At 45.7% G+C, this 26393-nt stretch overlaps 1 protein-coding gene across 7 annotated transcripts in view; it reads left to right on the top strand.

The window, feature by feature from the left end:
• Positions 1–26393, top strand: part of CIT (citron rho-interacting serine/threonine kinase) — a 179422-nt gene that overhangs the window by 14305 nt on the left and 138724 nt on the right. For all 7 annotated transcript variants that reach the window (XM_060192996.1, XM_060192998.1, XM_060192999.1 and 4 more), the window contains exons 5-7: positions 3562–3663; positions 17983–18125; positions 20170–20263. In XM_060192996.1, the coding sequence (XP_060048979.1) occupies positions 3562–3663; positions 17983–18125; positions 20170–20263 (339 nt within the window). The remainder of the gene's footprint in view (positions 1–3561; positions 3664–17982; positions 18126–20169; positions 20264–26393) is intronic.

The following is a 26393-nucleotide window of genomic DNA, read 5'->3' on the forward strand; positions in this document are numbered from 1 at the left end:
GGACAAAAAGGTCTGGCATCCTGAACTCTTCTCTTTTGAAATGATGTTGACTGATTTTGAAGGCTCACCAGCATCCCTTGGTCCCTTGACCAAGATTCTGCAGTTGCATTTTATTCAGGCCAACTGGCCTTTCCACTAATGAATTTAAGATCATCTGTCATGACCGTTTCCACGGGGGACTCGGGCATATGCATATTGTGGGGTGATTCAGATAGTATTCACTTTTATACACTTTTTTTTTTGTATCTATGATGTGGGCATGTGTATTTGACTTCAAAATAGACCTTTAAAGAAATTAAATAAAATTGCTAAATGGCTAGGGAGCTGCTTGTTTGACAGTAGGCAAGAAGTTAGCTTGTCGACAGTGATATTTTTTCTCTTTTTAAACAAGGCTGCTGCTGCAGACGTATCAATTCATTTGCTGTGTTTCTAGAGAGACGGCCGTCAGCCTTGTATTTCAGAGAGTAATTTATTAGTTACAGACCTTCGAGTGCACATCATGTGTCTGGTAATGTCGCCAGCTCCGTGGGAAACCTGCATAAAAATTGAAGCACCATGACTGTTAGTTTCAGAGTTTAAACAACCTTGGAAAATGGAGGAAGAAGGTAAACATTATGAAACAGATGGCGACTGGCTAAAGCATCATAGAAGGGGAGACCAGCTAGCAAAGTCGCCAGTGATGGAGAGAGGAGAGCTCTGGGTGACCCAGGGACAGTTAGGGACGGTTTACACAGTTGTTCTGGGCAGAGAGCAGCATTGGGCACACACATGATGATGTGGGGCCATTCTGGAGGTTTGAAAATACAGAATACTAGATGAGGACTGGGGTGAAAGCATAACGACTGTGCAAAGGGACTTTTAAAAGGCCCGAGGCACCCAAGTCCCAGGTTCAATCCCCAGCACTTGGGAATTTAAAAGATTAATTTTTTTTTTTCCCAGATCTACTTAGGAATTAATAAGAGAGAGAACCAGAGCATCAATCTGGCACAAGCAGTGCCAGGAATCAGACTTAGTACCTCATGCTTGTAAATCATAGGCTCTGCCACCGCACCAGTGACCTGTTTGTAGTGGGTTAAAGCAAATAGACTGAATCAGGGAGAAATAAGGTCATTTGGGTGGGTAGGTTGGAGTTATTCACAGGAAATCTCAAGCATCACCACCCCCCCTTTTTTTTTTTGGCAAAATATACATCATATGAAATTTACCATTCAGCCATTTTTAAGGTGTGCTTCAGCAGTACGAAGTACACTCCTGTCTGCTTCTAGAATATTTTCATTGTGCCAGACAGAAACACTATTCCTGTAAGCAGTCACTAACACTCCATCTCCCTAACAACAGTGTCACAGTTTTTTTTGTCCCTTTATTGGGAGGATTAATGGTTTACAGTCAACAGTAAAATACAGTAGTTTGTACATGTGTAACATTTCTCAGTTTTCCACATAACAATACAACCCCCACTAGGTTCTCTTCTATCATCCTGTTCCAGGACCTGAACCCTCCCCACCACCCCAGAGTCTTTTACTTTGGTGCAATACACCAAACCCAGTCCAAGTTCTGCTTAGTGTTCTCCCTTCTGTCCAAGAATAGATTTTTAGAATTCCGGTTTACTTTGTGAGGTGGCTGGGTTTCTTGGAGGTGGTCGGGATCAGAGTCTCAGGACTTCAGTGACTGTGGCCACCAATCAAAGCAGCAAAAGAGGAAGCTACTTGTTAGGGTCTAGAATTGGCCTGTTTCTAGGGATGAAAGATCTGCTTCACAGAAAGGAAGAGTGACAAGATGGTGCCAGTCCCCAGGGCGAGAGCTGTGAACTGCTCACTGATCCTTCCCACACCTCTGAGCCACCTGCTATCCATGCCCACCTGCTAAGTACCTGTTATACTTGTTGGGATTTTTAGTCCTTGGGAAGAAGCATGAAATGGGAGTCTAGCCTTATGAGAAATAGTACATTTGAAAAGAATCTTAACAGTGCTGCAGGCAAGCAATATAGGTGTCCAAGTAGGCGTGTCTTCCCTCAATGCAGTCTTCCTCTGAGCTGTAGGTGTGTGTGTGTGTGTGTGTGCGCGTGTGTGCAAGTTTGTTAAAAATTCTCTAGACTGGAAGCAGGCCAGCAGGATTTCATGCTAGTATGCCATCTTGCTGAAAACCCTGTGCCCCTGTACCTTCCTTTAGTGACTGGACTGAGAAGATCCCGTGTAAGGTTGTGGGCTGGTCTCTCTCCTCTCCTCTCCTCTCCTCTCCTCTCCTCTCCTCTCCTCTCCTCTCCTCTCCTCTCCTCTCCTCTCCTCTCCTCTCCTCTCCTCCCCTCCCCTCCCCTCCCCTCTCCTCCCCTCCCCTCCCTCCCCTCCCCTCCCTCCCCTCCCCTTCCCTCCCCTCCCTTCCTCTCTTTTCTCTCTTTCTCTTTATCTCTATTTCTCTCTTTTTAACAAAAAGGAAAAAAACTTTATTACCATTTGAACCAACAGTGGCAGGAGTTATCATTCCAATAAACCTGACTTTTTTTTTTAAAATAGAATTTTCTTATACAGAGGCTAACTAAAGCCACACATACAGTCCTTAAGAGGGTGACTATAAAGCAGAGTGGCGGCCTTTACTGAGCCAGTGCACGACTTCGGAATGTGAGGGTGTGAGAAGAGAAGCTAGCACAGGAAGTGAGTGAAAGGAAATGTCATCCAGGAGCCGCCAGCACACCCGCCCTGCACTCTGGGAACCGGAAGAGGCCATCAGAGAAGCACCGGGGGTTAGAGATGAACATAGCCATGAGCAAGGGCAGGCTTAGTCTTTTAAGCTCAGACAGCCTTCAGTGAACACCTTTTATGTATCAGAAAAGAAAGATGGAGCAGCAAGTGAGGTGCCATTACTTAGGGGGGTTGGTGGTGGGGGTTCCCTAGTCTGTGAGGAGCATCACCAGTGGTGCACAGATAGGCGATTTTAGCTGGTAAGTGGACAGACTACTTGAAAACATTACCGATTTAGCATTAGTATTATAGCAAACCCTGAGACTTTCACAGATACCATTGTGCTCAAAATAGCCACATGCAGACACTTACTGGTATTTTTCTTGACATTTACTCTTCTAAAGATGGTGTCCATGGGGCTCAGGTTTGGCCTGTGGCAGGGCCAGGAATTGAACCTGGGACCTCAGGAGCCTCAGAAACTAAAAGCTCGGTGCACTAACACTGCAGCCTCTCCCTGGCAGAAGCAGAGCATCAGCCCTGCAGATGTGATGCTGGAGGTGGAGCTTGACACCTCATGCATGCAAGTCTTGTGTTTTACCATTGAACCACTTCCCCAGCTGCTAAAACAAGTGACTTTAAGAAAGACGCTAAGTTAATTAAACTGGATCTGGCAAAAGTTGAGTAAACTTGATGGTGAGTAAGTTTTATGAAATGTTGAGCACATTGATGTGTTTTTAACTTTATTATTATTTTTTTTAACTATCAGAATCTGTTTAGGTTTGAAGAGAGAGTTGAAAGTGTTTCTCCTTGCTCCCCCTCTCTTACCCCCTCAGACTTTGATCCTCACATTATAATCATCTGAAGTGTTTTTTTTTTCCCTCCCCAGGTCTCATTTTTTGAGGAAGAACGGAACATATTATCTAGGAGCACAAGCCCTTGGATCCCCCAGTTACAATACGCTTTTCAGGACAAGAGTAACCTTTATCTGGTAAGACTTTATTTATACCCTGTCTGTCTGGATCTAGCCTGGTGCTGTGGTGCTCAAATATCACAGTCATAGAATTGACTGTGCTCTTGCTAATGTGGTCCCTGACTCCTCTCACTCATTCAGTTGCTTTTCTGACTTTCTTTTTTTTTTTTATATTTATTTAATTTTTATTTTTTCCCTTTTGTTGCCCTTGTTGTTTTATTGTTGTAGTTATTATTGTTGTTGTCGTTGTTGGATAGGACAGAGAGAAATGGAGAGAGGGAGGGGAAGACAGAGAGGAGGAGAGAAAGATAGACACCTGCAGACCTGCTTCACCACCTGTGAAGCAACTCCCCTGCAGGTGGGGAGCCGGGGTTCGAACCGGGATCCTTATGCCGGTCTTTGTGCTTTGCGCCACCTGCGCTTAGCCCGCTGCTAGCTTTTCTGACTTTCAAGTGTCTTCCTGTTCTTGTCCAAGAGGTTACGGGCTAGCCACATCATCACTGACTCTTCTCACTGTGGCTTAAAGGATAGTAGTGAGAAGTCATTTATTTGTGAGTGACCTTATTACTTCTAGGTTCTTGGTTTAATTTTTAAAAGTTGTGAAAAGAGTGCATAGTTCTTACAAGGGAGTGCAAACACTCCAGAAAAGTATGGAACTTTAAAAAGCCGAGAAAAGGAAACACAGCAAATAGAAGTTCTCTCTAGAGAAGCAAATGCCAGAGGTTGTTGATGTCCTTGGCTCTTCACTGTGCCTTGTGGAAGAAATATTCTATGTCTACAACACATGTACTGAGCGTGTTTCACAAAAATGCTGGATCAGTCCACTCTGCTCGTTGGTTTACTCCTTGCCTCTCAGTAATTTATTCCAAGTAACTTTCCATGTCAGTAGTCACAGGCCTGGCCTTCCTGGACTGCCTTTCAGATTGGGGGTCTGTGCCATTTCTATGTTAGGACAGGCTCCCAGCTTGGGGTTTTTTTCTTCTCCGGGGGCCTTTTGGCTGGATTTTATTCCTGGCATTGTCACCCTTCATTAGCAGTCATCTCTGGTTTCCCACCTGCCACCTTGCAAGACGGGAATGTTCATAGAGCAGCTGTTCTCTGTGGTTCTGGTGGCCTCACTGACACCTGGGTGCAGTGACATTTTTGCTCCCTTCTTTAGTCGCTCTGGTGGTTATTACTGATGGGATGTTGTGATTATTTCCTTGTCTGCATTTTCTTCTCAAGTGCTTTGGAGCAAAATGCTTTTTGATAGGAAGTTTTCATATTAAAAGTGTAAACATAGAAATTAAGATGTGCTTACATAGATCCACCACCCCTTACTTGCAGTTCTGAAATCCCCAGAGCTCTGAATAGCCTCAGCTCCTTTTGTTTTTCACTTGGCAGCAAAGCCTGGATTGAACTCTCTCTGCAGTACTGTGAATGTGTTTGATTACAGGGTGAGATACCAGGCTCTGCCTGTGGGTGTCGCATCATAGAGGCACGTGTACCATTTTGCCTTTCTTTTTTTTTTGGATAGGACAGAGAGAAATGGAGAGAGGAGGGGAAGACAGAGAGGAGCAGAGAAAGACAGACACCTGCAGACCTGCTTCACCGCTTGTGAAGTGACCTCCCTGTAGGTGGGGAACCGGGGTCTCAGCCCAGGATCCTTACGCTGGTCCTTGCGCTTTGCACCATGTGCGCTTAACCTACTGCGTTACCGCCTGACCCCCTCCATTTTGCCTTTCTAAAGTCTCAACATTTCTGAATCTGGAAATACATTCTGCCACAAGATAAGGAGGACAAGAGAATCCATATCATCGTTATAAAGTACTGACACACTGTTGAGGTTATACACAACTTAGAGATCACTCAACTTTTTAAGTTTGGGGAACAATCTAATGGTAATCAATAATCTGTAATAGAAATGCAGTTTCCTTGAGGATACATTTCTTTGTTTTGTGTATCTGGGGCCTCTTACATGGATGATTTCGTCATTCTGGGCGTTCGTCAATTTGGTCATCTCCCTTCTCCCTCTCCCCATTCTTTCTTTTGTTGTCACCAGTCTTGCACCCTCTAGGCTGACTTTTTCAGATAGAGATACAGACACACAAAGAAGGGAAGACCTCATAGCACCAAACCTTCCTCCAGTGTGGTGGAGGCCAGACTTTGGTGTGTGTGTGTGTGTGTGTGTGTGTGTGTGTGTGTGTATGTATGGGGGGGTAGGGAGAGAGAGTCAGTCAGTCAGTCGGTCGGTCACTGACCAGACCGACCGAGACCACAGCCTCAGCCTCAGAGCTTCCTCTGGTGGTATTGCTCCTCCCATGTGTTGCTGTAACTTGAACCTGGGTTGTGCTGATGATAAGGCCCCTGCTTTACTCTCTGAGCTATGTCTCCTACTCTTATTTTATTTTATTTTTGGCCTGAACACTACTCAGCTTTGGCTATTGGTGGTGCCAGGGATTGGATTGGGGGCCTCTTGCATGCAAGGCCCATGGATTGATCTTCCTGCTCCTGAAGTTATGTTTTTTTTTTTTTTTTTTTAATTTTTTTATCTTTATTTATTTATTGGATAGAGACAGCCAGATATTGAGAGGAAGGGGGATAGAGAGACAGATACCTGCAGCCCTGCTTCACCACTCATGAAGCTTCCCCCCAGCAGGTGGGGACCAGGGGCTTGAACCTGGGTCCTCACGCATTATAATGTGTGCTCTCCAAACCCGGCCCCATCTCCTCTCCGGCCCTTTCCTGCTGTGTGAGCTCCTGCCGCCCTCTTCCACAGTCTGCACTGCTATTATCACCTCCTAAGTGGCCTTCCTGCCATCTGTCCTGTCCTTCCCCCAGGCCTTCTTTTTTTTAAATCTTATTTATTTTCTTTTTTGTTGCCCTTGTTGTTTTTTTATTGTTGTTGTAGTTATTGTTGTTATCGATGCCACTGTTCGATAGGAAAGAGAGAAATGGAGAGAGGAGGGGAAGACAGACAGGGGGAGAAAGAGAGACACCTGCAGACCTGCTTCACCGCCTGTGAAGCGACTCCCCTGCAGGTGGGGAGCCGGGGGCTCAAACCAGGATCCTTACGCCGGCCCTTGTGCTTCGCGCCACGTGCACTAAACCTGCTGCGCTACTGCCCGACTCCCCCCACCCCAGGCCTTCTATGCACCACTGCCAGGTCACACCGCTTTCAAAACCCTCCAAGGCTCCCTGCTCCCCTCTGGTGAAGGCCAGGCTCCTCCACGGGGCTCACTAGGCCTTTCACGCAGGGGCTCCAGTCTTGCTGGACTCCATTTGTTTTACATCTGTTCTGCACGTCCTTGGGGCCTTTGATCTTGGCTTGTGACCTTTCTCTATTCTTTCCCTACTTACTGACCAACCCCTGTTTCTCCTTCTGGGACTTCTGGGACCAGATCGCTACTTCTTCCAGGAATCCTTCCTGGAGCCTTCAGGTTTTTTATTTTTATTTATTTTAACTGACCAGAGCACCCCTCAGCTCTGGTTATGGCTGGTCCCCAGAATCGAACCTGGGACCCTGACGTGTAAGTCCTGTGCGCTACTGGAGCGCCGTCTCCTGAGTTCTGGTGTTATGTTCTCATGTGCGCCCCGTGCCCTTCACTCCCGGCGTGTGTTGGTTTCCTCCACCAGGCTGCTCCCTCGTGCAGGGAGCAACTATGTCTCCTTTGCTTTCAGTAGTTCCCCAAGTGAATGCTGAGGAGATACCTGTCCGGGCTGGCAACATAACTTGCTTTGCCTCGCACACATCCCAGGTTTGAGCCTGGCGTGCCTCCCCCACCCCCCATCCTCCTCTCCCCCATTGAGGGGGAGCTTTGGTGCTATGTTTCTCTCTATTAAAAAAAAAAAGAAAAGGAACAACTTATCGGAGAAATATATGATGAATCTCACAGAAATTTCATTTGCATGCAAATTTCTTTATCATGTGATGGAAATCCTATCATGTTAGCAGTGTGATCTTTACTCTCTAGTGCATAGAATTCAAGATGCCCCCCCCCCCCCCGAGATCTCAAAATTTGAGCGCAATGCCAGGAAATTGAACTTGGGCTCTTGAATTTTGATGGTTAAAAATTGCCAGTTTGTAGGGACATACCAGGCATGTAAAGATTGTAGTGGAGTCCATTGTAACATCTGCTTCTGGCTAACAGGGCTGGTCTGCATTCTGGCAGGCAGCCCACAGAAACTGCTCAGCTGAAACTGCTGGTCCATGGTAAAATCTGCTCCGATCTGCATAACCGATGTTTTCACCAGTGTCCTTCCACGAAGGAGCTGCACGTTCTGTAGAGGAGACTGTTCTGAAGCTCTCTGCTTTGTTGCCTTGTTGTATTTGCACGATTCTTCATGTGTCCCTAAAACTTTCAGATTTTATGAGAAGGTCTTTTTTTGGTGCTCGTTTGAATTGTTTAAGAATATATGTATGTATGTATGTATTTTTTAAAATTTGTTTTGCCTCCAGGGTTATTGCTGGGGCTCGGTGCCTGCACTATGAATCCACTGCTCCTGGAGGCTATTTTTTCCCTTTGTTGCTCTTGTTTATTTGTTTATTTATTTATTTTGTTGTTGTTTATTTTTGTTGTTATTTATTGCTGTCATCACTGTTGGATAGGACAGAGAGAAATTGAAAGAGGAGGGGAAGACAGAGAATGGGGGAGAAGCGACTCCCTTGCAGTTGGGGAGCTGGGAGCTCGAACTGGGATCCTTACACTGGCCCTTGTGCTTTGTACCATGTGTGCTTAACCTGCTGCTACTGCCCAGCCCATTTTAAAACATTTTATAAGACAGACATAAACTGAGAGGGAATGGGGGTGATAGAGAGGTAGAGGGCGAGAGAGATGCCTGCAACAACGTTTCACAGCTTGTGAATCTCCCCCCCTCCCTTCAAGTGGGACCAGAGCTTGAATCTGGGTCCTTACACACTAATGTACACACTCAACCAGGTGCTCCACCACCAGGCCCTCATTTCTTTACTTCTTTGACAGAGAAGTCTGTGGCCATGCCACCTTGTATGCACCCGAATTCTTCTGATCTCAGGAGCTAAATGGAGTAGGACTTGGTTAAACAGTCAAAGAGAGAGAGAGAGAGAGAGAGAGAGAGAGAGAGAGAGAGGAAGAGCCAAGAGACGCCATAGCACTACTCCAGTAGCTGTGGTGCTGTCTATGGTGCAGGTTTCCCAAACCACTTGTGAAAGGAGCCTGGTCCTGAGCTCCTGCCTGAGAATACTTGCCCCATCCCAGTACTAACCAGGCTTGACCCTGTGTGGCTTCCCACATCAGACAAGATTGGGCGTGTCCAGGGTGGTATGGCATTAGATAAGAATGCTTCTATTTCCCATCTCACTTTCACCCCACCCGCCTGCAAGTTCATGAACCCTGTTTCTTTCCTGCATAGGGGCCATCTAGAAGGAGGGTCTCCCCTTGGCTGTGCCCCCCAGAGCCTGTGTGAACACCAGCCTATGCCACTGCCTCGAAGCCTTGGAGAAACTTAGTGAATACTACTACCTCATTGTTTATTTCAGTGAGAAGTGGCAGCTTACGAGAGTTTTGACAGCAAGACATGTGCTGTTTTGAGCTCTTGGGTAAGATTATCCAGTTTGCAGGCACGTCTCAGAGCTCACCAGCACGTCGGCAGTTGCTGTTTGAAAAGCCAGGGCTTGGGAGCTGGCTGCCCATCAGGAGGAAGCTGCTGCTCAGACTTGTTCCCATTCCTTCCCCAGTCTCCCCCGAGTGCTTGGCTTTCCTGGCTTCAGTTGTCTGTCTCATGGGTCAAATGAGACATGAGTGTCTCTCGTTGACTCCAATTCAGTGTCTGAGTGTGTTATTGCCTGAGGGCGGAGGCTCTTGGAGTTCCATGCCTTTGAAATTGTTTTTGTGTCTTGGTCTTTTGAGACAAATTTCAAGTGAGCGCACCATTCAAGCAGTCACAGGCTAGTTCTGTTGTCCCGGTTTGCCCGGCCCTGCCACCGGAGTTTCTGATTCAGTGGGCCTGTGATGTGATCCACAGATTTGCATTCTTTTCCTTCCTAGAGATTTCTAGAAAAAGATAGCTTTATTTATTTTTATGAGGGGGGGGGGAGGGAAACTGACCAGAGTGCTGCTCAGCTCTGGCATAAGGTGGTGCTGGTGATGGAACTTGGGGCCTCTGGGGCCTCAGGCATACATGCACTGTGCCCTAACACTATCACCCAGCCCAAGACTTACTCAGTTACATAATGAGAGAAAATGTGATGCCTTGTGTGTGTAAGTTCTTTGCCCTACTCTTGAACCCCTCCCTGGCCATGCAGATTCACCTTTCTTCCTGGTTCCCAGGTGCCACTGCTGGCCTGGGGACCCTGTAGCTTTAGCTCGAGTACACCTTCCCCTGCTTGGAGACCAAGGAATGCTACCTTTCCCCCTACGTCACCAGCCCTGGGGTCTAGCACCACACCCTGCTTGTCTCCATTAACCTTGCCCGCACCTGTCAGTCGCCCCTTTGTTAATTAATCTCCTCCAATTACCTAGTTCCAGCCAGCTGTCTGTTTTTGCCAAGACTGAGTGACTCAGTGTTCAGAGAGGATCTTTTTAGAATAGATGGATGAATCAGGCCAGCATTCATATTTGCGGAAATCAAAATCCTTCTCCCCCCACCCCTCACCTCTCTTCTTCTTGGTCACCTTGCCCTTCAAGAAGAATAATTTGGCTCCTCTGCCAAGGGGCCACTCACTGCCTGGAGGATCCCTTCCCTCCTCCCCAGATAATGATGCACCGGCATCATTACATTCTCATGGCACTTGGAGCCTTCTGATTGGAGTGCAGGTGTTTCAAGGACAAGCTGCTGAGAGGTGGCCAGTACAGCCAGCATCTAGTGACACTATGCAAATCGACAGAGTCGTAAAGGACCAGTCAAGCTCCACGCTCCCTGAGCATGCACACATGTGTGTGCAAGTCTGAATGTATGTGCACAAGCATGTGTGCATGAGGACACACACACACACACACACACACACTCTGGTCCTATTTCAAACACAGCACAACTGATGGGAATTGCTGGCCCAGTTCTTGGGGTTTCGATACAAACACCAACAGAGAAACAGCCGCCCCTTCCGAGCTGAACACATGTCGGATGTACCCTTCAATTAGAGTTTGCAGCTGCTGCCCTCAGAAAGGCCCGGCTCTGCTGGCCCTGGCGTCTTCACTCTCAAAGGGCAGGCCTCCCGCCAGGCTCACTGTTTGCTGCTGTGTCCTGGTTGCCATTGCAGGCTTGTCATCCTGTTTTTGCCTTAGGATTCTCTTTCCTACTCCCGTGTTCCTGGCTTTTGGTGACCAGATCTTGGTGACTGTCATTTGAGTTACCTGCAGCTGTTTTGTGTACAGGGCCATCGTCTGCCCTGGGCAAGGCTGAGGAGCATTGCTTCGGGGCTGAGGGACCAGTGCTGGGTAGTCTTCAGTCCTTTATTGACAGTGAGCTGGTCTTGTTGGGCAGGTAAGGTGGTCACCAGAGAGGGACAGCTGTTTAGAGCTGGGTTTCGCACCACGACACCCCTGTTCCACTGGGACTTTTCTTTTGCTTGGAGGAGAGTCGGCTCCTCAAACTCACCAGCAGTCAGTCTCAATCCAGTGCTGGGCTGGCTGTACCAGAACTGCTTTGATGGCTCCTTAAAAATGCAGAATCTCGGGTGGGTGAGTGTAGATAGCATAGTGGTTCTACAAAGGCACTCGCGTGCCTCCAGAGTCCCAGATTTACATGCCCCCCACACCACCATAAGCCAGAGTTGAGCAGTGCCCTGGTTAAAAATAATCAAATAGGGGAATCGGGTGGTACTGCAGCGGGTTAAGCGCAGGTGGCACAAGGCACAAGGACCGGCATAAGGATCCCAGTTTGAGCCCCCAGCTCCCCACCTGCAGGGGCGTCACTTCACAGGCAGTGAAGCAGGTCTGCAGGTGTCTGTCTTTCTCTCCCCCTCTGTCTTCCCCTTCTCTCTCCATTTCTCTCTGTTCGATCCAGCAGTGATGGCATCAATAACTACAACGATTAAACAACAAGGGCAACAAAAGGGAATAAATAAATATAAAAAAATCAAATAAATAAAATATATATTTTTTAAAATTTGAATGCAGATTCTGGACTGGGAGAAAGCACATAGGATTTGCTTGCAAGGTTCAATCCCTGATATTATATGACAGAGCTGAGTGTTACACTGGTAAAAATAAAAAAAATAAAAAAAATTTTCTTGGCCTCTCCAACAGACCTTGAGCCACAGAGTTTGGCTTGGGTCCCCGAACAGAGAGGAAAAGATAGAGGAGGAGTAACACCACAGCACCGCTCCACTGTTCAGAGACTGTCTCCTGCTGCAGTGTGTGTGTTTGGGGCTGGTGGCTGGAACCGGGGTCCTCCCATGTGGTGGTGAGTGAGCTTGACCTGTGGAGCTATCGCCCAGCCCTGGTATCTTCATTTCTGACTAACTCCCTTGACCTTTCATATGTGTAGTCTTTCATCTTTTAAAAATCCTTTTCTATTTTTAAATGTTATTATCTTTATTTATTTGATAGAGACAGCCAGATGTCGAGAGGAGTAGGCGAGATAGAAAGGAAGAGAAACAGACACCTGCAGCCCTGCTTCACCACTCGTGAAGAACCCAAGTCCTTGCACATTGTAACATGTGCACTTAGCCACCACACGGCTCCCTTTACAGTCCTTTTTCATTCCATTAGAGTTCCATCTCCATGAAGGTGGGAAATTTTGTCTCTTTCCGTCACTGCTGTTTTCCTAATTAATACTCAGACCTGCTTGGTACGTATTAGACACTTGACTATTGAGATGGGTGTATTTTTCTCTGTTTATTTATTTACATATTTATTTATATCTATTTGAATTGCTAGGACAGAGAGACCTAGCGAGGGTTGGGGGAGATAGAAAGGGAGCGAGAAGAGATACTTACAATGCAGCACTGCTTCACCACTTGTGAAGCTTCTCCCCTGCAGGTGGGGCCTAGGAACGTGAACCCAGGTCTTTGTGCATGGTAATGTGTGTGCGCTCATCCAGGGACTCCACCCCATCCGTTTAGTTATTATATTTAATTTTTTACCAGGGTACTGCTTGGCTCTGGCTTATGATAGTACTGGGATTCAACCTGGGGCCTCTGGTGCCTAAGACATGAAAGTTGTTTTGCATAAGCGTCATGCTATCTTCCCTGCCCATTTTCTCCATTAAAAAAAAGCTTCCAAGAGACGAGGTGGGGAGAGTGTGTGTCTTACCGTGTATGGGACCCTCGATTGGAGCGCTAGGCACAGCCCTAGGTGGGGCTCCATGGATGGGGGGGTGCAGTGGTGCCTCCTGCTCACCACGGATGGAGAATTTAAAAACATGTTGTGCTGGCGAGGCTACTCGGCAATATCTGGCTTCTGTGTGACATCTTCAGGTCACCCCCTGGCTCCACATAAAAAAGCTTCCCCACCGGTTTCTGGTGGGCAGGCAGATCTGAGAAGCCCTTAGCCTTTTTGGATTGGAAGCTACACTGTGGGAGTTGGGAGTTGAGCACCTCACCGGACATCTCTGAGTAGCAACACTTAGGGACGGAGTAACATGGGTGGGTGAAATGTGCCCACATTATGGATGATGTGGTAACGACTGGCATCACCTGAGTGGAGGCTTCCGCTTTAACTTCTTCCTAGTGTCCTCCCGACCCCGGTTCACAGCATGTTGCTATGAAAAGGACTCAGGCATTCTTTGTTTCTTATTTTTGATCATGTTTTTAGAGTTTCTTGATTTGGTATCATCTGTTTTATTATATATATTTTTTGCCTCCAGGGTTATCTCTGGGGCTCATTACCAGCCCTATGAATCCATTGCTCCTGGAGGCCATCTTTTTCCCAATCGCTGTTGTTGCTGTCGTTGTTGGATAGGACAGAGAGAAACGGAGAGAGGAGGGGAAGACAGAGAGGGGGAGAGAAAGACAGACACCTGCAGACCTGCTTCACCGCTTGTGAAGTGACTCCCTTGCAGGTGGGGAGCCAGGGGCTCGAACTGAGATCCTTGCGCTTCACACTGTGTACACTTAACCCGAGGTGCCACTGCCAGCCCCCCTGCTTTACTTTTTATTTAAGATTTATTTGTTATGAGAGAGAAAAGATGAGAGCACAGTTCAGCTCTGGCATACAGCAGTGCTGAGACTCAGACCTGGAAGCTCTGTGACTGAGAATGCAAGTCTTGGACTTTGGTAATGTCCCAGGGTATTTCCTGAAAGCACTCCAGTCCTGGTTAGAAATCACATCATATATCTGTCAGTGCACTGTGGATTGAACCTGGGACCCCTTGCACACAAATTCTTTGCTCTATTGTGGCATGTTCTCTCCGACCCTAAATTGTGTTTTTCAGTTCAACAAGATGATTGTTAAGCTTGAGTTGGCCACACTCCACCCATTTCCTCCAGGAGCTCAGAAAGGGCCACTGTACCCCTGTAGGGTAGTTTTGGGGTTAGGCATAACATCTTGAGATGGTGAAATTGACTGAGTAAATTAAGAAACTAAGTTCTTCTGAAGGGGCACAGCTGGAATTCCTAGTGTGCAATATGATGTGCTGGTGGGTCAAGTTTGATTAGGTCCTTTGATAAGGACTGTCCGTTTAGAGACCTGTCTTCTCGTTTGCTTATTTCAACCTCATCTTGTGGAGCAATCTCTTTAGCAGCTATTGTAATTTTTTTTGTTGTTTTTTTGTCTCCAGGGTTATCACTGGTGCTCAGTGCCTGCTCTACGAATCCACTGCTCCTGGAGGCTGTTTTTTCCTTTTTGTTGCCCATTGTTGTTGTTGTTGTTGTTGTTATTGTTATTGCTGTTGTTGCTGGGCAGGACAGAGAAACTGAGAGAGGAGGGAAAGACAGAGGGGGAGAGAAAGATAGACACCTGCAGACCTGCTTCACCGCCTGTGAAGCAACCCCCCTGCAGGTGGGGAGCTGTGGTCTAGAACCTGGATCCTTAAACCGGCCCTTGCGCCAGCCCTTGCACAGTGTGCTAAGTGCGCTTAACCCACTGCGCTGCCACCTGACCCCCAGCTGTTGTAATTTTTATTGCTTTTCTTTTCTTTTTTTATTAATTAAAAAAATGTTTATTTGTTTATTCCCTTTTGTTGCCCTTGTTTTATTGTTGTAGTTATTATTGTTGTTGGATAGGACAGAGAGAAATGGAGAGAGGAGGGAAGACAGAGGTGGGGAGAGAAAGACAGACACCTGCAGACCTGCTTCACCGCCTGTGAAGCGACTCCCCTGCAGGTGGGGAGCTGGGGGCTCGAACCGGGATCCTTATGCTGGTCCTTTCACTCTTCTGAGTAGAAGCAAAGGATATATATATTTTTCTAGCCTTTCTAAGAAATGGTTCTTTTCCCAACTGAATAATTTTACTGGTCATGACAAATAGCATCTTCCGGAGCAACTCTGTGACCACACTAGTCAGTGGTCAGTTTGGGGCTTTCCCAGGGTGCTGGCAACTGTGATGGTTGACTTTCTCATCCTTCAGCTTAACAAGCTGTCCTCTCTCTCTCTCTCTCTCTTTCTTTTTTCCTCTAGATCTCTAATAGAGGCAGATTAGAGAATTTACAGCTGCGACATGTCATCATAAGTATGCATTGTTCTTATTTTAAGATATTTCAGTTCTAAAAGCGTGAGCACTTTCTGTTTTTATCTGTGATTTTCTTTCCCTGTTTCTTTCCCCCCCTACCCCCAGTGGCCTGGCTATTTAAGACCTTTTCAATGGTGTATATATATTTAAAACAGACGTAAAAATTAGCTCTCACCCACATATGCGGGGCCTGTGGAGAACTAGGCAGGGAGGTGTGAGTGAGCCTTAGGCTGCCAGTGGCTTCCATGGCGATTCAAGGACTGGGTCTGGTGGTTTATGTCTGCTGAGACGTGGGGAAGTCAAGCCTGTGTCTTTGTTCTTGTTAGTTTCTCCATCAATCACAGAGCCAGTGTGCCCTTGCTCTTCACCTTGCCCAGTATTTGTTTGAGTGATCCTTGCATGGGAAAGGAAGTGCCACCCAAAGACTTGAGGCCCTTGGGAGGACATGCCAGTCACCGACCCCCATGGGGTCTCTACAGTGGGTGGGAACAAAGACCAAAGCAAATCCACCTGAAGTAGATGCCATGGAATTATTTGGCGGAGCTGCTTTTGTTACATGCACATTGTTTTGCTCAAGGGCTCACTTTTCCAATAAGCTATTGATGATGCTAAGTGTGGACAGAGAAGTTCAAATGATTTATTTAGTTAGTTAGTTACTTCCCTCCTCCTTTTTTTTCCCTGCTGCCAGGGCTTTGCTGGGGCTTCACTCACACCTTTGAGGTTCCATTGTTCCCAACAAATGTGTTTTTCCCTTTCTTCTTTCCAGATAGAGGGTGAGAGACAGAGAGGGAGAGAGAGACAGAGAAGGACCCTGCGGCATTGCTCCACTGCTTGTGCTGCTCTGCTTGGTGCCTGGTGCTCCGTGTGGAGGCCAGTGCTGGAGCCTGGGCCCCTGAACTTGGCAAAACGTGCACTTGACCGCCGAACTATCTCCAATTCCTGCATTTTTGTTTTTAGTACATTTATTTGTATCTTGCCTCTTTCCCACCTAAGGATGTGAGGCAACTTAAAAGGTTTGCATTACTTTTTTTTTTTGGTGACTATGGGAAAGCAAGGGCTGGGAAGAGAGCTCAGCATTAGAGCACAGGAGCTCAGAGGCCCTAGGTTCTACTCATGGCACCACCATCCGCCAGAGCTGAGCAGTGTTGTTCTGTCTCCCTCTCTTGCCATCTTTCTGTCTCTCCTCACTCTCTAGCTCTTAGCAAAAACAAAATGAGAAGCCAGAACAAAGACAAGGTGGACAACTCAGTGGTGGTTGATGTGGTTGCAAAGAAGGTCTGAATGGGCCCAAGCCTCTCCCAGCTGAGCAGGAAGGGTTAGGCCCAGAAGGGCGAGCGAGGCAAGGCCTGAATGACACAGAGGACTGGGCCCGACCCTCTGAGGCTTTGGTCTCATTTACAGAGGGTGGAACCAGGGGACCTCAGAGAGATGAGAGCACCAGACAGGAGTATGAAGCCACCAGGCAAACTGGTCTCAAAGTCATGTGTTGACTCAGGAATATCATAGCTGCTTATCTTCCAAATGGGGAGAATGTCAGTTCCTCAGGGAAGAAAAATGCTTTGTTAATCAGACATTTTATCTGAGGTGGTATTTTATATTCATCTTCCAGATTTTGTCATGTGTGTGTGTGTGTGCGCGCGCACACGCGCATGTGTCAGTATATACTAACAAATGTAATACTTTTTTTTTTCCTAATTAAAAAAAGGGATTTTTCTTTATCCTACATAGACTCTCACTTTATCACAGATAGCTATTTCCCCCCTTTTTTTTATAGCAGTAGGAATGCATTGAATAGTTGAGTGATTTTCTCATCCTTTTGTTTTCCCTGTTATAAAAAAAATGTCACTATTGCAAGTTCCCATACAACACATCATCAGGAGTGGGATTACTAGGTCAGCGGGTATATGTTCACACTGCTTTTTCCTTTTTCATGGTGCTGTGCAGTGAACCAGGGCATTGCAAGACCCTGAGTTCATCCCCTGGTGCCATGAGACAGCACAGCACTGCACCATCCAGGGAGCTCCCTCAGTACTGTCCCTGGTGCTGCGATGTGGTGCCAGGCTTCGAATCTAGGACCTCACCTGCTGTAAGCTGTGCGCTCTACCAGGCGAACTATCTCCTGTCCCCCACATTAATAGCTCCGGCATATAGTTGTGTGAGGGACTGAAGCTGGGATGTCAGAACCAGACATGAGAGGTTTTTACATAACCACTATACCATCTCTCTCTCTCTCTCTCTCTCTCTCACACACACACACACACACACACACACACGCACACACGCACAAATACAAATGTGTAGTCGAGTCAGCTGGCCCCCCTCATTATTAAATGAGGGCACTAAGTCACATTTGGTGCGTGCCTTCTGTACCCCACTGAGTGCTGAGCAGAATGCATAAAAGGGTGCAAGTTGCCCTCCAGCAATTTCCATTGCTGCTGTGTACCTAATGCCAGGGAACAGGGAACCGTCTAGGGTGTCGGCTTGGGTGGGTGGGTGGATTGCATTCGACTTGCCAAGCTTGCCTTGCAAACACCGTGCACGGCGTCTGAGCCTAGTCTTTCATTATATTGATTCTCTGGGGTAATGGATGTAATTTCCTCGGGGCAGGGACCTCATCCTACATGGTTTACAATACGTCTCACACATCTTCATTGCTTTGTGGAGACGTTGTAATTATAACACGTCAGATGGTATTTGAGGATGTTATTGAAACATTCCCTTTTTGGGGTGTGTGTGTGTGAAAAATTAATAACTTTGGCATTCTCTGCAGGTCATGGAATACCAGCCTGGAGGGGACTTGCTGTCACTTTTGAATAGATACGAAGACCAATTAGATGAAAATATGATTCAGTTTTACCTTGCCGAGCTGATTTTGGCTGTTCACAGCATTCATCAGATGGGATATGTGCATCGGTAAGAGACTCTGCTGTGTACTGAATTTATCTGCACCTCCTGAGTTCCTGAGAGAGTGTGGATGAATGATTTCAATATCAAAGGAATGCTCACTTCAGCTGTGTGTTTTTGTTTGTTTGTTTGTTTTGTTTTAATCTGGCCTTAACTTTAACCAACTGAGAGTTACTTTTCCAAAATGGCAGACATTTCAGAGCTTACCTATTTAATAGTGAAGTAGATTTGAATTTATTTAAAAATTTTTTATTATCTTTATTCATTTATTGGATGGAGACAGACAGAAATCAAGAGGGGAGGGGGTGGTAGAGAGGGAGACAGCCAGAGCGACACCTGCAACACTACTTCACCACTCGCATAGCTTCCCCCCTGTAGGTGGGGGCTGGGGGTTTGAACCCATGTCCTTACGTATTGTAACGTGGGCTCAAGCAGGTGCACAAACACCAGCCCTAGAATTGATCTGAATTTAGCACCCTCAGGCTTCTGTTCTTGCAAAGTGTGCGCTTCATCATCTATACCCATGAGTAGGTGGGCCTGTATAGTGGGATACAGACACTAAACTTCTTGGTCTGGAGGCTTGCAGTTGCTCTGATTGCCTTGGAGATGCTGACACATTTGTGGCCTCACTTTTCTTTTTTTCTTTCTTTTTTTTTCAGGTAAACTAAACTTTTATTGAAAACAAAACATGTTAGGGAGAGAGAGAGAGAGATAAAGAGAGAAGAGGATTCACAAGCTTTATGGTCACATGGTGGTCTCAGGAGACAGCAAGCGGCAGTGCTCCCAGAGGTTCACCCCTTTAAAGCCAAAGGTCCCACCTATACCTGCAACCACTCCTATTTCTGGGTGGTGCCTTCTCTCCTTCAACATTCCCCTCTCTAGGAGTATGGACCCAAAATTCTTTTTGGGGTGTTGGAAGGACCGGGTTTCGTGCTTCTGTAACTGCTTCCTGCTGCCATGTGAGCAGTTGCCTGGTTGATCCATACTCCTAGACACACCTGTACTGTCCCTAACATTTCCCTAGTAGGGTAGGGCTCTGTCTGGACACTTCACCAGGTGGTCACCTGTGTGGGGAGGTCAGGGTGGGGGTCATGGCAGCATCTGGGGCTTGATGGCTGAAAGGTAGCAAGGCATACAAATATTTAATAAATAGGGGGCCAGAGTATAAGAGTAGAGTCAATTAGAAACTAAGAAACTCAGGATGAGAGGTAGCTCTAATATCTATTTAGATATACACATCATTAAGATATTAGGACTCTATAATGAACTTTGAATTATTGCCATAAAGGCAGGATTGAGAAATATCTGGGAGGATGGCATTAGAGTGGGACTTGAGAACTGGATTAACGTAGAGTGGCCCCCAGACTGAAATAAAAAGACATATTTATAATTAATATACTGCATCAGTCTAACCTGGGTCCTGTGTCTATTAATATTGACCAAGGAGTCTATATGACCTCTGGGTCCCTGTCAGTTTAGGCTCACTCTGTGGTCACAGCTGGGGCCGTGTCTGTAGGTTGCTTGACTGCCTTTTCCTCGAGTGACAGAGTAGAGTGACCCAGTCTCTCTTCAGAGTGGGGCAGTCTTAATCAGAGGACAGAGTTTTAACACCTAAGATACCTTATTGTAACTATCAAGCTAACACTGAAAAGACCCTTGAGCTAAACTTGGGCTTCTCTAAAACTTAAGTATTTCTTGACTCAAGGCTGGACACCATAGATAAGCCAACTAGACTTAAGTCCAGCAGATTATGTAATGGTTATTCAGTTACTGTATAACTGGCCTTCAAGGCCTCAACAGCTGGGAGGAAGTTAGAACCTATAAGATAGTGAGTGGGCTACAGAAACTGGATGGTGGCAAGAGACAAGCTTCCCTAGTTTGGCTGTTTTGGCTAGTGATGGGCCACTTCACCTGGAATCCTAATCTTAGCCATAAATACTGGGCCCAGACCTACACGGCATCTCTCTGAAATCTCTGGTTACTTTCCTCAGGGATGTCTTTCTCTCTGCCTTATCATGGGCCTCTCAGAACTCTGGCCCCACTTTCCTTACAGAGACATCAAACCAGAGAACATTCTCATTGACCGAACAGGACACCTCAAGCTGGTGGATTTTGGATCAGCTGCTAAGCTCAACTCAAATAAAATGGTAAAACAACAAAAATGTATTCTTTGGTATCTGTAAGTTTTGGGAAATGGAGGCTAAGGTTGAGGGACATTTTGGAACCTCCTGTCAATGTACCAAGTGACTTCCTTTTGTGGGGATGGGACCACAGCTATTTTGTAGACTTGGATTTATTTTGTATATAAAACCTTACAAAACATTTTTTTTAAAGGCACATTTTTCTGTTGGTTATAAAAAGAAAGAAAAACTGGTTATTTTGCTCTTTCCTTATTTTTTCTTGCCTGCTAAGACTGTCTTCTGTTGCATTATCTTTCATTCTTGAAAAGTACTTGGTGAGAGAGTTGGGCAGTAGCACAGCAGGTTAAGCACACATGGCGCAAAGCGTAAGGACCGGTGTAAGGATCCTGGTTCGAACCCCTGGCTCCCCCCCTGCAGGGGAGTCACTTCACAAGCGGTGACACAGGTCTGCAGGTGTCTCTTTCTCTGCTCCTTTCTGTCTTCCCCTCCTCTCTCCATTTCTCTCTGTCCTATCCAACAACGACAACATCAACAATAACTACAACAATAAAACAACAAGGGCAACAAAAGGCAATAAATAAATAAACATTAAAAAAAAAGAAAAATACTTGGTGAAATGTAACCTTCTGTATGTCTGATCCTCTGTTTCCTATGCAGCACAATCGAAATTAATCCCTAGAGCATTTGAGCTAAATATTCTTAAGTGTTAAGAGCCAAGTGCTCAAAATGTCAAATCTAAGCTCTGGACCTCTGATAAAAAATTCAGTTGTGTTCTATGTTCTAATTAGGAAGGGGAAAGGGTAGCTTTTGAGATCAAAAGCAAGAATACTTTAGGGAAAAGTTGATGCAGTAAAACAAAACAAAACAAACAAACAAAAACCCAAAAAGCCAAAATTTTTTTTTTAAGTTTTATTGCTCAATTTTCTACCAAGTCTAGAAATGTAGTTTTCTACTATTTTCTTTTTTTATTTTATTTTATTTTATTTTATTTTATTTATTTATTCCCTTTTGTTGCCCTTGTTGTTTTATTGTTGTAGTTATTGTTGATGTTGTCATTGTTGGATAGGACAGAGAGAAATGGAGAGAGGAGGGGAAGACAGAGAGGGGGAGAGAAAGACAGACACCTGCAGACCTGCTTCACTGCCTATGAAGGGACCTGCCTGCAGGTGGGGAGCTGGGGGCTCGAACCAGGATCCTGACGCCGGTCCTTGAGCTTAGCGCCACCTGTGCTTAACCCGCTGCGCTACAGCCCGACTCCCCAAAAAGCCAAATTTAAAAATGCTTCTAATAAAGTTGGTGCATACTAAAATAAGAATTTTGATGTTGACTATGCAAAAAATGGTGGGCCTACTGAGAAACTGACTTAGGTTTTCATACTAGTTTCATAACTTAGCCACTTAGTGGCCTAGATAAACCCATAGGATCTCGTTCTTATGTCCTTTCTCTAGATAATACTGGCTCTACTTGAAATGTACTGATTGAGAGATTAGAGAAATGGCTCTTCCAAAACCTCCCCCTCCACCTGTAAGAATTGAGTCCTTTGTATAAAGGACAATATGTACTTTTGCCTTTCCCCACTAGAGTTACTTGGAGGAAAGGTGGTTATTATTAGATGGATATTAGGAAAAAGTCTTGGAGTTTGTTAGCTCTTTGCACTCCAGGGTCTGACCTCTCTGTTCTATAGACTGAGGCTGACTTGAGAGAATTTACCTGATATTCAGGACCTTGAAGAAATAGGGTGCTTCTGCTGTCTGGGGCCAGAATTCCTCAAACTAGCACCCACCCACCCTTCCTCCTTTCCCTTACCCCCCCAGCCTTTTTCTTAAAGCGTATATGACTTGATCATTACATTAAGAATTAGACTAGTTGCTGGGTGGTGGCTCACCCAGTAAGCATACATGTTACTGTCTTGGAGGACCCAGGTTCAAGCCCGCTGTCCCCGCCTGCAGGGAGGACGGTTCCCATGTGGTGGAGCAGTCCTGCAGGTGTCTCTCCGTCTCCTCTCTCCCTCTCCCTCCTCTCTGCCTCTCGCCGTCTCTAGACAAATCACTGCTGGAAACAGTAGAGTCATTGTGTAAGCACGGAGCCTCAGCAAAAATAAATACATTATAGAATCTAAAGTATTTGATATTTTAACATTATGTCCAATTCAGCAACAGGCTTGGAAACTTACATACTGAAATTAGTGGAATAAAACACAGCAATAAAGCTGAATAATGCAGGGTCAGAAAAATAGCTCAATTGGCTAGCGCACTGCTTTGCCATGTCCATGACCCAGTTTCCAGCCTGGCCTCACCACCCTGGAGGAAGCTTTGGTGTCATGGTCCCTTTCATTCTCTGTCCCTCTCTCTGCCTCTCTGTCTCTGCCTTAAAAATAAATAAACAAATAAGTAAATATAAATAAAGCAAATTTTATCATGTAGAACCCTAAAATTTGTACATTGCATCGGTGTTCTTAATAAATCCTTGCATCTATACTATGCACAGATACATAGTCTAATAATATAAGCTATCAATAATTTTGATATGGACAATTCTTTTTTTTTTTTTTTTTAATTGCCACCCTCCTTACTTCTGGGGCTTAATGAATCCACAGTTCCTGGAAGCCTTTTCTCTCAGTCTCTCTCCTTCTCTCCTTCTTTTATTTGATATGACAGAGGGAAATTGAGAGGGGATGGAAGATAGGGAGGAAAGAGAAACATACCTGTAGCATTCCGTAACTGCTCACGAAACATTCCTTTTGCAGGTGGGGGGCCAGGGGCTTGAACCCTGCTCCTTATGCATGGCAACGTGTGCATTCAACCAGGAGCACCACTGCCCAGCCCCTGGTGTGGACAGTTCTTTTTTGTGGGGAGCTGGCTTACGTATTATGTTATGGCTGGCTGCTACACTAGTCTCTACCCACTGGATGCAATGCCATGCTCCCATATTTTGGCATCCAAATGTGCCTCCAGACATTGCCAAATGTCTTTTGAGATGCAAAATCACTCCTAGTTCAATCATTCCAGAAAACTGAGAAGTACCAGGAAGCTAATTAATGAGAGTCAGCAGTATTTTTTTGCAGTGAGCACACCCAGTCAGAACACTAGATTAAGACCCAGAGTCTCTGCTTGGCAAATGAGTGGGCATCAGGAGCAAGGCCTATGTTCTGGTCTGCAGGCTCTGCCTTCAGAGTCCTCGGTGGATAGACTGGCTCTGATTCCTTCCAGTTTTCTGTTTGTCAGGGCTTCAGGCTGCCCTTTTCAGACACTCTTAACTGTAACAGCCTTCATTCCAGGCAGGGAGCCTCCCAGAGCCTCTCAGATTTATCTGCAGCTTTGTGCTCAACCCCTGATCATTTCGGTCAAGGAGCTATGACACTCGGTTTCTCACACTTGAGAATTTGTGCAACACACACACACACACACACACACACACACACACACACACCCCGGGGGTGGGGGGAAGAGGGAGAGAGAAAGAAGTGCCTCTCCACACACACACTGGAAAGAGAATTGCTTCTCCAGATCTTTCTGCTTTTAGGGCCAGAATGTGAGAAGCAGATAAGAAGGTATTTTTAGAATTGTTTAATTGCAAAGGCCTTTTTACTATAGGAAACCCAAACCCTGCAATTTAAATCAAGTCCAGCACAAATATAGAATCATATATATATATATATATATATATATATATATATATTTTTTTTTTTTTTTTGGTATTTTTGGTCAATGGTGATGGGTTAAAAATGTGGTTACTTAAGTAGAATATTTGATAGGACATAAGTAAGTTCTAAAATTTTTTTTAATACTGACTTTATTAAATGGAATACAATACACATTTATTGAAATTACTGTTTTATCCCAGATCACTTGGTTCTTTTCCCTAGCCTCCCGAATAATATCTGTGAGTCCTGAATATTTGTGAACCTTAGACTGTTGAGTTTTCTGTCCTTACAGCTTGCTAGTTAGAATCTTGCTCTGGAGTAGTCTTGTTAGCGAACACCACGGGACCACACTGTCTAGGGCTTTGGGTGGTGAGCTGAGACACGTCAGTGATTTGCCATGTCACTTAGAATCTCTAAGAATGGCAAACAGGTAGCACTTCCCAACCCGTCTTGCTCAGCTCTCTCGGGAAACAGCCATCAGGTGACTGTAGCATGTTGAGTTATCGCCAGTCCCAATTGGGCTGGACTCCCTTAGGAGGTAGTCCTTTTGGAGATTGATGTAGGAGTGAAAAGGTGTTCATTTTCACAAGGGGGAACAGCCTAGAGAAGATTGGTTCCTTCTGCTTCTGCAGGGGTTTTTATTTGATTTAATGCGGAGGACAAGTCAAACTGGTTTTGATTTGATGGAAAGGGGATTGGAAAGAGGATGACAGTAGTTTTCATCTTATTTGCTTTCTGCTTGTAAAAATATTTGATGAGTTAATTCTTTTCCCCTTTTCCCCCACCTTCTCTGCTTCCCAAAATATGACTGGCATTTCTTCTTTTGTTTTCTGAATGATTCCTGCTAAGCTGGTGCATTTCCTTCCCTGTTGATACAGTGAAAACTAGTTGAAATTCAGCAATACTGGGGACTGCCAAATGTTCTCAGTTTGGGGTCTTCGTACACACTCCGTTTTTGGTGTCTCACTCCTACTAGTTGACCATAAGTGGCACCAGAGGAGAATCTTGCAAGATCCACACCGGACCTGTGAAGTTTTGTGTTGAACAGCTTTAATGTGCTTGGAGGTCGGTAACTAATGGAAAACGTAGTCATCATTAATTATCATCAAAAACCTTCGTTAATTATTTTTAACTTTAGAACAAGATGTACAAAATGCAAGTGAGAGGGTAACTCCCCCCCCCAGTGTAAATGAATACAACTTAGAAAATTCTTTTTTTTAAAAAAATATTTATTTTATTTATTTATTCCCTTTTGTTGCCCTTGTTTTATTGTTGTAGTATTGTTGTTGTTGTTACTGATGTTGTTATTGTTGGGTAGGACAGAGAGAAATGGAGAGAGGAGGGGGAGACAGAGAGGGGGAGAGAAAGACAGACACCTGCAGATCTGCTTCACCGCCTGTGAAGCGACTCCCCTGCAGGTGGGGAGCCAGGGGCTCGAACCGGGATCCTTACGCCGGTCCCTGCGCTTTGCGCCATATGCACTTAACCCACTGCGCTACTGCCCGACTCCCTATATTGGGTTCTTGTCATTTAATCTGTCGCTTAATCCTAACACTGTGCTGAGCTCACAGACATTTCACATATACATTGAAAGACCGTCGGGACCAGGGCTGTATATAGCTCAGTGGTGGAGTGGGTGCTTTGCATAGATGAAGCCCTAGGTTCGATCCTTGTCCAATTCCCCCAAGAATCACAGTCTTGGTTCAGACTTCCCCAGATAAAGGATTCCTCTTGACTTAAGATAAACAGGAAAAAAAAAGAAATCAGAGGAAGAGAGACAGTGCCAGAGAGATGCCAGTGTCATAACCATCTTCCAGGAGGTGTTAGGGCTCCAGCCTGGACCATGTATGTGGCAAGGCTTGCACCCCACTGTGTCAACTGTCTCTCCAGCCCTTGCCTTATTTTAAGTTCTGCAAGCTTAAAGGTCCTTTTTATTCTGTCTTAGATGAATTTTCTCTCTCTTCTCTTTCTCTCTCTCTCTCTCTCTTTTTTTTTTTTTTAAGATTATTACTTATTTATGAAGGAGAGAAAGAAAACCAGAACATTACACTGACACGTGCGATGTTAGGGCTTGGATCAGGACTTCATACATTGAAGTCCAGAGCTCTAGGCACTGTGCCGCGTCCCCGGTCGCCTTTTCATCCGTCAGTACCGAATGATGGTTGGTGACACCATCGAGCTTTTGCAAATAGGCACGTGCAGCAGACGTTCTTTCACCCAAAGCAGCCGATGGCTGGTGTCAGGAAGAACACTGTCACAGCGCCTTCTGGATTTAGGGTTTGGAAGAGTCTGTGTTGATTGTGACTTGAATGGGTGAGGAGAGGGGAGGAAGGAGAATGAATGAGTTTCCTGTAGAGCTTGGAACTTGAATGCCTGTGGGCTCCAGGTTTAATCCCTGGCCCCACCATATGCCAGTGCTGAGTAGTATTTTAGTCTCTCTCTTTCATAAAAATAAATTTTTGCCAGGATGGGGGCGGGGAGGAGTCATCTCTG

This window comes from Erinaceus europaeus, chromosome 6 (genome assembly GCF_950295315.1).
Source record: "Erinaceus europaeus chromosome 6, mEriEur2.1, whole genome shotgun sequence".
NCBI classification, from domain to species: Eukaryota; Metazoa; Chordata; class Mammalia; order Eulipotyphla; family Erinaceidae; genus Erinaceus; species Erinaceus europaeus.